Source organism: Pterocles gutturalis, unplaced genomic scaffold (assembly GCF_000699245.1).
Source record: "Pterocles gutturalis isolate BGI_N339 unplaced genomic scaffold, ASM69924v1 scaffold6819, whole genome shotgun sequence".
Taxonomy (NCBI): Eukaryota; Metazoa; Chordata; class Aves; order Pterocliformes; family Pteroclidae; genus Pterocles; species Pterocles gutturalis.
The window spans coordinates 43487-54035 of NW_010133112.1; the positions used below are offsets into that span (position 1 = coordinate 43487).

The 10549-nt window shown below is 36.8% G+C and overlaps 1 protein-coding gene across 3 annotated transcripts in view; it reads left to right on the plus strand.

Moving 5' to 3' along the window:
- STAU2 (staufen double-stranded RNA binding protein 2) overlaps nt 1-10549 on the plus strand; it is a 147361-nt gene that overhangs the window by 38882 nt on the left and 97930 nt on the right. For all 3 annotated transcript variants that reach the window (XM_010081093.1, XM_010081096.1, XM_010081094.1), the window contains exons 7-8: nt 3162-3374; nt 6904-7041. In XM_010081093.1, coding sequence (XP_010079395.1) covers nt 3162-3374; nt 6904-7041 — 351 coding nt within the window. The remainder of the gene's footprint in view (nt 1-3161; nt 3375-6903; nt 7042-10549) is intronic.

Consider the following 10549-nt stretch of genomic DNA (forward strand, 5'->3'; position numbering starts at 1 on the left):
GCTCTCCTGGGGATTAAGGCTTTTGGGTTGGATGAGTGACATACTGAGTAGCTCTCATTTGGATCTGGCATGATTGTCGCCCTTCCTCACTCCAGTTTTAACAAAACATCCAGACCTTTTTTTTTTTTTTTTTTTACATTGGGAAAATCTGGTATATCTGCCTGCACAAACTCATGGAAATATATTGATATTTTTAAACTTCTAAATAATAATAGATTATTATTTATTATACTATGTGACATGTTTTTGTTGACCTGTTTTTTGTCTCCTTTATAATTTTTTTATGTCCATTTAATCTTGTTGTGATCTTTTGAATTTTCTACCTGGAGTCTCATTAATAATTGAAGCAGCATTGCTTTTTTGTTGTAATCGTACTGCTGTTTTTAATTTGTCAGCATGATTCATTAAATTGAGCCAAATTCACTCTTGATGTAACTTGACCTTAAATGTGTTTTGGTCCCATATGTTTTCTCTTGCTGGAATTATTCTTTAAATCAGTGGAACAGAAAAACAAAAGTGTATTGAACTGTCACCCTTAATCAAATTCTCAGCTTTAAATTAGCCTTGATTTGGTGCACGGGTTGTATCTTTCAACTGAGGAAATGGTTTAATGTACAAATGCATATAGTGTTCTTGGATGGCAAAGGCTGAATTTCTTTTCAGTGTTTTCTGTCCCTAGGCTTGTAGCACAACTGTTTGAAATCATGCAGAGTAAAAAGATCTAAAATCTGGGGTTAACCAAGAATGTTGTTAGGTAAATATTTTTTGGTTAAATTACCAAATTTGGATATTTAGCTTGATCCAGATCCCATGTGAATCCTATGGGGTTCATTCCATTGACAGCACAGACTTTTCTTCATTTGCACAGTAACAAGGAAATAGTTGTGAATGTTTTCCAGGCAATTATTTAGCTCCTGTCACATACTTAAAAGTTTAAAAGCTCAAAAACACATTGGAATACGTTAGTTTTATATTAAGAAATATTTTTTCATGCATGTGAAAATATAATCTGGTTTTGTATTAACATTCTTTTTTGTATATATATATATATACATATTTGTGTGCTTTTATATCTAGATGAGAAAATGTACATAAAACTAATATTTTAGGAACTCAGCAATTATATTTCTTAAGCAAATAATTTTGTCCTTTTTCATCTGGTCAATATAGACATTTTGTACATTTTATTAATACGTTATATTGCATGTAAGTAGAAACACCTATATAATAGTATTAGTAAGACCACAAAAAGATTAAGGACTTTGATAAGGTTAATTTATCCGTGTTTTACAGCCAACGCGTTGTAATACTTGGATAGCAATGTACAGGAGTGGATTAAGATACACCTTTAAAGCAGAGTGGGAAGAAACACTGCAGGGCGATGAAGGTGTTCAGTGCTGACACGAATCCTGACTGTGCCCGAGAGCAGGAGAGCCTGGCACTGGGCTTGTCCCAGCTCTGGAGCAGGCAGCACAGGTTCCTGTGGCTCGGCATGGGGCAGTGTCTCGAAAGCACTGCTGCCTTCTCACGTGTGAAGCACTAGTGGGCAGCTTTCAAGGGAGACAATCTTGAAAACACTTCTGAAATTATTACCTGGAACCTTAGAGTGGGAACTTTCCTTGACTACCACAGAAAAATCCCATGCTGGCACGGATGTCATCTTATTCTGTGAAAATGCAAAGTTGTCTGTTAATTGTCATTTTGTGTCTTTTTATTGATCTATGTTGTGATAATTGTATTTTCTGGGTGAAGTTCCCACAAAAGAGAGCTTGAAAAAGAAATACAAGCCTAAGGAGACCTCATTACATTGTAACAGCAAAACTAAATAGTGCAAGGGACATGACCTTGATAAAAAGAACTTTAATACAAAACATGTTATAATAATATTAAGGTTGAAAGTTTCAGACCATTAAAAATACAGTTATTACACCAAGAAAGCCCTAGCACTTCACCTCCGTTCCCTTGCACTCAGGCATTACACTTCTTCAAGAAATGGTTTGATGTAATTGCACCTACTGAAAAAATATGTACTTGTATTGATTTTGAAGATAATACAAAGAGGTGCCTGTCAGATGCTCTAATGTCTCCTTACACACAGTACATGTAACAAAGATTAAATTAGGTAGCTGCTTCCGCCTATCAAACAAAATAACTGAACCTTTTCCCAAATGAGGTCTCTAATTCCTGATAGACATTGTCCAGACCAGTAAATGGTGCATACGTGAAGAGATGCCTATCTTAGGACTTACAGTACTGTGATTTGTTGGTGAATGCATCCTAACAGTATAGCCTCCCAAAAGGAGATGTGTGGATGTGGAAAAGCGAAGATACAAAAAGAGCTAAAGGAACGTACAGCGTTCAGAACTTCATTTTTTTGACATATCGTTCTAATAGTGGAAAAGTGTTTCAAATGGGTTTTCTCATTGTCATTCTGAATATGTTTGGAAGGGAATGAATAAATGAAACTTTTCGGAAGTGATTGGCTTTTGTGCAAGTTGTGGTAGCTCTTTTGATAATTCCTTTCGGTACTGTTCCGAGGGACAGCTGAGAGTTGTGGAGGAAAGACTACGGCATCCTTTCAAATCAGGATATCTCTCTGAGTTGTGTACTCCAGCAAACTAAGAGTTGAGAACAGGCATCCTGCGTGCAGCTAGGACAGCATTAAAATACACATCTTTTAAGACTAAGTTTGGGACCGTGCATGAACATCGTACATTTTAGTGATAATAGAAGAAGATTATGAACAGGTCGAAGTGACACCATATAAATATCATTTTGAATATATGTTATGTAAAGAAATAGCCAAAGCCAGGTGGACCTTCATTAGTTGAATTTCTTTAGTACATGAAGCACCTTGCAAGGAAAAAAAACAGTAGCCTTGGTTTAAATATGCTTTATTGTTGTGTATTGTGTTATTGCATAAATATTTTTGAAAATATAGGTCTACTGTATTTTCAGTGATTTGCTTTATCTAATTAGCCTTAATTTTCTGTCTCAGACCTGGTACTGTCATTAAATAGTTGTTCAGATCTTATGAAAACCCATCTAAGTGCCTTCAGTTAGCAGGAAAACTACATTAGTAGTAAGTACATTGCAGAATTACAAACATTAAGTTATGTCCTTATGGGGTGGTTTGACTCGATGTTCTTTTTGCTTAAAAGGTGATTAAAGAAAGTGGACCTCCTCACATGAAGAGCTTTGTTACACGAGTTACAGTAGGAGAATTCACTGCAGAAGGAGAAGGCAACAGTAAGAAACTCTCAAAGAAGCGTGCTGCAATGTCTGTCCTACAAGAACTTAAGAAGCTTCCTCCTCTTCCTGTGATTGAAAAGCCAAAACTTTACTTTAAAAAACGTCCAAAAACAATATTGAAGGTATGTGTCTGCCTTTGACAGAATTAAGATTGTTTGCTCAGAAAGTAAGAGAGTTACTCAGATTTTCAGTCACTGAAGGATTATTTGTCGTTTTCTATTGATGCTGTTACTTGTTTGCCTGTGCTAGTATGCCTGTAGTTTCCAAAATTCTGAGAACACTGTGAAATTCTCAAACATAGTGGCTTGTAAGGTGCTCACCTTAAGAACCAAGCTCACATCACGGAAGTCTTCAGGGGTTTGGTTCAAGTCTAGTGGAGGATCAAACCCTCCAAACAGTTCTGTACAGCCATGTGAATTTTTAGCATCATCTCCTCTGGGAGGCCCTACTATTATATATGGTGGTTCTCTCCCTGATCTTCCCCCCCTCCCCAGTTTGAAAAGGGAGAGAGTTATATGAAACAGTAGATATATGGGGAAATGATGCACAGTCCAGCTTCCTTCCCTCATGGAGTCAGATTCGGGAGTTTTGTGGCTTTGGCTTCAATTTGTTTTGATTTTTGAAAGACTTGAAAGAAGGCCAAGAGTATGTTGACATGTCAGCCTAGTGTGTCACTTGTCAGGTGCCAAAGGACAGTACTTTTTTTGTTTCCTGTGTTTGATAATGCTCTTTAGCTCTCAAATACGGATAGAAAATTGACTGGAGACCAGCCCACGGAGGACTTGCGGACTTTGAACTATCCCTCCATTAAAACATGCCCTATCTCAAAGGATATTAATATACTTCTTGCTGCACTAATGCTTCTGCTTCATTCAGAGGCTGTGGATTCTTGTGAGCTCCAGCTTCTGAAATCGTGCTTTTATTCTTGGTGGCAGTAGATTTATTGCTACTTCTACGATTCAGTCAGTCTATGGTGACTAGCCCTGGTTTGTCTACTCATCCTAAATTCATACAAAATCAAAGGATCATCTGAAGTAATTCGTCTTCCAAATGATCTAACAAAAGCAGCTACATAGTGTCCGTGTATTTATGAAGCATCACTACCTAGTCTCAGCACTGAACGACTAATCAGATTAACTTGTCCTCTGTTACGGACAGTTTTGAAAATGGCCAGAATCTGCTACATTTCATTTTATTTTAGGAAGTGGTATTTTGTGAGGAAGTAGTTAAGCTCTTTGTCCATGATATTCTATTCTATGACACGTTGGCTAGTCGTTTAGGTATAGACATTGATAGTCTTTCATACTTATTTTAGGTCAGTGTAAATAACAGTGTAGAGTTGCTCACTTTCTCCCTGGTGTTGCAGTAACTTTTGCCCCATACTTCTCAGGAAGCTTGAGACTAGAATTGCAGAAAAAAACAGGAAACCTTCTTGTCCAAAACCTGTGCTTCAGAATGTAGTTTTAGGACCTAAATTTTGTCTCTTCTTCTGTATTTGTCTCTTGTTAGTTAAAAAAAAAATCTTCATTTTTTTCTGAATTTTGTTATGTCCATGGCTTGCATCATGTAGGCTGGACAGTATTATACCAGTATGGCTTCAACTCAGTCCTCATCGAGTGTTACATTGACAGATTGTAAAAATAATTACTTTACTAAAAGTACGACCATTAGAAATCTGTGTACTCAGTACCCCAAGTGCAGAGTTCTGTAAAAGCAGCCAACAGGAAAGCCATCTAAAACAAGCAAATACACCGGAAAGTGTAAAACTAGGTTTGGAAAATGTACAAAGGACTTACTTAATAATTTTCCACTTTTCATTTGCCTTCAAAAGAGAACGAGTGATTTTTCAAAAAAAAAAAGTTATTAATTGGATACCCAGCTCCTACTGAAATTCTGGGGATCTAATTCTCAAACGTCTAGGAAAAAATGAACATAAAATGTTGCTTAATGGAAAACCATCAGCATTAATGCGCCTTTAAAGCTGCAAAATCTGAAAAGGCTGTTGATACGGCTGTCTCATTTTGGAAAGTTTTTCTCAAGAAAGATGCTAAGAGTATAATAATGTAAAAATCTCTTATATTACCATATACCATTTATCTTAAATTGAATTGTCCAAAGTTGGCCATATTAGAAAGAGACATTGATAGTTAAAATAACCTGAATGTGTAGAAGGTTTTTATTTTTTGAATATCGAAACTTCTGAAGTGTTTTCAGTGTGCCGATTTCTTTTAATTTAACTTGCATATGTTTTGAGCATCAAAAAAAAGTGACAACAATAATAGTTCTTTCTATTTGTATGTATATTTATGAGGCTATATCCTATGGCCTGCACTTTATTTAGCCTGTTTTGCATTTTGTCTCTGCCTGGCTTCTTGCCCACACAGCTACCCTTGTGCATGACATTGTCTTAATTCTTTCACCTACATCTTCTCTAACAACTTCAGCAGTTACACTATGTAGGATTTGCTGCACAGCTTTCTTAATATAATATCCTCTCTGCTCTTTGCCTTCAGTTGCTGATCACCTCTTTAGACTCTGGACCACTTGTTTGTTCTTATTTGGGAAGCTCAGATAAACATAACTGCTGATCTTCTCTTATTCTGCAAATGGCTTCACAAAAAGGAAATAGCTCAATAACATAAAAACAATTTCACATTCAAAATGCCACATTTGCAAGTTCATTCTTTGTTTTATAAAGGGGTTAAATATGACTTAAGGTAAATATTTTTGGGTCTTAATTTATTCTCCTTAAGATCTACAAACAAATATTTTCATAGCTATTTACTTTGACAGAGCATTTGCCATGTAAGTAAATAAAAAAGTAAAAGGATTTCAGAACTAGGTATTTTGTAAGGACTGTAGTTTTTCACCTGTCTGTGTAATCTTAGACAGACCATTCTCTCAGTCCTTTTCCCCCCATCAGATCGATTCCCCGCCAACCATACATTTTGACATGTTATTGTGAGGAATATTGTCTGTTAAACGTTTGAAATATTTTGTGGGTGTCTCACAACATGCAACATTTCAAGCCACTGGAGATATTCCTCTCTGTCTTTTTTAGCTTCACTACATAAAAGTCTTTTGAGGGTGAATTCCTATGACACGCAAACAGACTAAACCTTCTGCACCTTTAGTTGCACTGCAGAACGGAAAGCAGGAGTGCTGGGAAGGCAGGAAGGCCGAGAGAGGCAGCTTCCTTGTTATATAGCAAATCTTTTTTGTCCCCATGTAAATCCCACTCTTCTTAGCGTACTGCATTTTCCAGCATTCTAGCAACCTATTTTAAGGGGTTAGAGGGAAGTGTCATAGAAATAGGGCAATGAGATATAACCGATTGATGAATCTGCTAATTTTCATCCATCCCCGTAGGACCTCCATACATAGATGAGGGTATTAGTTGCTTACAAATGCTAGGTATGCACACTACCTGCAACAGTGGTAGACAATAGGTACATATATTTTTCCACAGTTTTGAGCTTGAGGATTCTTGTCTTCTGTGTCATGATCAGAAGCTGTGATGAAATTTACTTCTGATTCTCTCAAAGGGGATGTTAAAGAAAAGGAAACCTTAGTAAACGATTTATTGAAGCAGTGTAATAATTGTATTGATATATGTTGAAATAACGGTACTTTCTTTTCAACCTGTTTTAGACTGGACCAGAATATGGTCAAGGAATGAATCCCATTAGTCGTCTGGCTCAGATCCAACAGGCCAAAAAGGAGAAGGAGCCAGAGTATGTTCTTCTTTCAGAGAGAGGAATGCCTCGCCGTCGAGAATTTGTTATGCAGGTATCATCTGCTCTCATGTTAAGAGATAATGCCCTTGCTATGTTATGTTCAAACTCAAGCAAAAAGGTGGCATAATATGAAGTGGATCCCTCTGTGTTTAGCTCTTTGCTTTACAGTCAGTTGTACAAGAAGAGTATGAAATACAGTATCAGGAAGCCTGATTGATCTTTCTTCTTTCTCTTGGTGAAACAAATGGCAATTAGGTTATGTGCCTTCTAGATGCTTTTCTTGTAGTGCTTTTGCATTTTTTATACTCTTTATTTTTGTTTCACCTGATGGTTTTTGTCTTTATCTGTGATGGTTCATGATTTATTTACTTTCACTCATCTTTTTGAAAATTGGAGTTTTTTGCACTTGTTGATCAGGGAGCTACAATACAAACAAGTATTCTGAAATATAGGTATGAATATCTCCATATTACCAAGCACTGTAGTTTAAGAAAACAGAGTTGTAAATATTTTCAGATTTTCACTCTCTTTGTGGCTTTGTTCATATCTGAAATACCACCAAAAAAAAAGCCTTCCTTCACACGTTTTCACCTGTCCAGTTAAAGACTCTGGACCTAATACAGAAACAGTAGAATCAGTAATGTTTAATTTTTAAATTAAGTACATTCACAAAGATTTGATATAACCATGATAGTTTGTTAGATAGCATAACAGTAGGTTAAGAAAGGAGCAGAAAATAATTATTTTCTCTTGTGTTTTCATTCAGGGGTAATTTTGTGCCAGAGCAGTTCAGAACAGCATACTTGAACATGTTTTGACTTCTTGTCTAAAAACCACACCAAAATGTCACTTCTGATCACAAGCAGAGTTTATGAAGTTCCAGCACCTCCTTCTCCAGAAAATTAGTTAATGTCTTCACTTATATCTTTAAGTCCCTCCTTCGTGCCAATCAAGATAAGCTAGTAATTTCTATTTCCTTGGACCTCAGTGGTCTTTCTTGATGATTTATTATTTTTCTCTCTGAAGCAAAAGAAGATATTGGGTGCCTTTTATTGCAGAATCTGATTTATGAGTATAAACTTGTATTTCCAACTTTTTATGCTATGTTAAAGTATTTGAAAAAGAGTGATCCTGTCGCAGACCATCCCTTTTCCCTTGCTCACGCCCCCGTAGGAGTGTCCACAGTTGGAGATGGTTGTGTGAGGTGTCAGAAGAGGGCTGTGTAATGCAATCCGATATTAGAAAGATGGGCTGAGAATTTGATTTTCCATTGGAGGAGTCTCAATAATAACAAAATCTTTGGTTTGAATTAAAAAAAAATCTTAAAAGCAGCAAACTTCCTTGTCTAGGAAAACCCGTGAAAGAGAGTCAAAAAAATTCCATAGATCAGTTGCTTTATTATGTGTACTTTTAAACACCATACCCCAATTTTTACCCTTTTGTAATATTTTCACACTAAGATCATACTGCTGTTCCTCCCTCCTTCAGGAAGGCTCAGTGGATTCATTATGACATGCAAAAAAACCTTATCAGAATAAAAAGCCTTTGTATAAACTACTTAAACAATATTTTCATTTAATTTAATTGAATGTGGAAGTAAAATATCCAGTGATAATATGTTCATTTTTATCTGTCACACAAAGAGCAAGTTTAGATGTGATGAAATGGATCCAATTACTTGTCCTGACCACTAGATAAACAGAAGAAAACCTCTGATGACATTAGTTGGTGTTCTGTTCCCAAAGTTAATTTCAGAAAGCTCTTTCTCTTTGTAGTCAGACCTTTAATCCTTGATAGAGGTTATAATAATAGCTAAACCAGTTTTACAGGTCTGAGAAATAGCAGCACATTGATTTATTGTGAGCTGTGTTATAAATTATCAGTTTGTCTTGTCCTATTTTAGTCCCTCAATTTTATTGCATATAAACTTGTAGCAGATTGGCTGTTTTCTAATTGTGATTGCAGAACTGCATAGAAGATAAGGTTTTTATTTCGAGATAATTAATATTTCTGTCTTAGGTAGCTGAATATTTTTGTTTAATTATATATGTACTTTGAAGGGTTGTTAATGATCATTATTATTTATTTACAACCTCTTCTTTTTATGTAGAATTAATAGATATTTGAGTAAAGAAAAATTAAAACTTTTAGGAAAATATATACATGATAATTTAAGGAAAGTGAGTAAATATTGAATAACAAATTACTAAATAGCATTTAGTGTTTATTTAACAATTGTATGCCTGGTTTTACTATTTTTTTAAAGCTCCTTCTAGAATCTTTCAAGTCTTTGACTTTGGTCGTGGTTTAACCCCAGCTGGCAATCAGCACCACACAATCTCTCACTCACTGCCCCCCAGCAGGGTGAGGAACTGAATCAGAGGGGTAAAAGTGAGAAAACTCGTGGGTTGAGATAGTTTAATGGGTAAAGCAAAAGCTATGCATGGCAAAGCAAAACAAGGAATCCATTCACAGCTTCCCATGGACAGGCAGGTGTTCAGCCATCTCCAGGAGAGCAGGGCTTCATCACATGTAATGGCTACTTGGGAAGACAAACACCATGACTCTGAACGTCCCCTGCTTCCTTCTTCTTCCCCCAAGTTTACATGCTGAGCATGACGTCATATGGTATGGAATATCCCTTTGGTCAGTTGGGGTCAGCTGTCCCAGCTGTGTCCCCTCCCATCTTCTTGCGCACCCCCAGCCTCCTCGCTGGTGGGGTGAGAAGCAGAAGAGGCTTCGACTCTGTGTGAGCACTGCTCAGCAATAACAAAAACATCCCTGTGTTATCAACACTGTTTACAGTACAAATCCAAAACATAGCTCCGTGCTAGCTACTATGAACAAAATTAACTCTACCCAGCCAAAGCCAGTGCAACCTCTAATCACCTTGCCTTTTTTATTTTCATTTCCTGTTTTTAACACACTTTGGAAACTGTACGCTATTTTAAGAGAAAATTTGGCAAATAAAACTGCTTAATGAACAGAATGAAATGTAGGTGTCAAAGAGCTATGAATATTGCATAAGTGAATAGCAATGACAGTGCTAACATCACAGACCAGACACATACAGCTTCAGGAGTTCAAGAATGGTACCAAACCCAAGGAATAAGTTAGAACCTCACTCTTAGCGGCTACCCATTGTCTATAATTTGTCTTTATTTTGAGGTTTTAATTTCTGCTAGTTTTATGAAAGGCATCTGCTTTGTCAGGAACCCTTTGTGCAGTACAGACCACAGGTCCAATGAGGAGTCTTCTTTCCAATGAGTATTTTGATAAAAGCTTGTTGGGTATAAGTGTGGAAAAGCAAGCAGCCCCAGCCCCCATGTTCCTTGCAGTGAGACAAAAGGGGGAGGAATGCAAACATGGTTTTCATCTTTCTGTAGAAACCACTCTCATTTAAATCTCCAGGTCATTGTTTGTGTTTCTGTTGTTCTAGATACTGTCCTGATGATTCTGGGGAGCTGCTGCTCCTGTGCAGATCCTGTAGCATTTCCTGCATTAAGAAAGAGAGGGGAGCAAGAGTGGGGGAGGTGGTCAGCAGGGCGGATGGGGGTGTT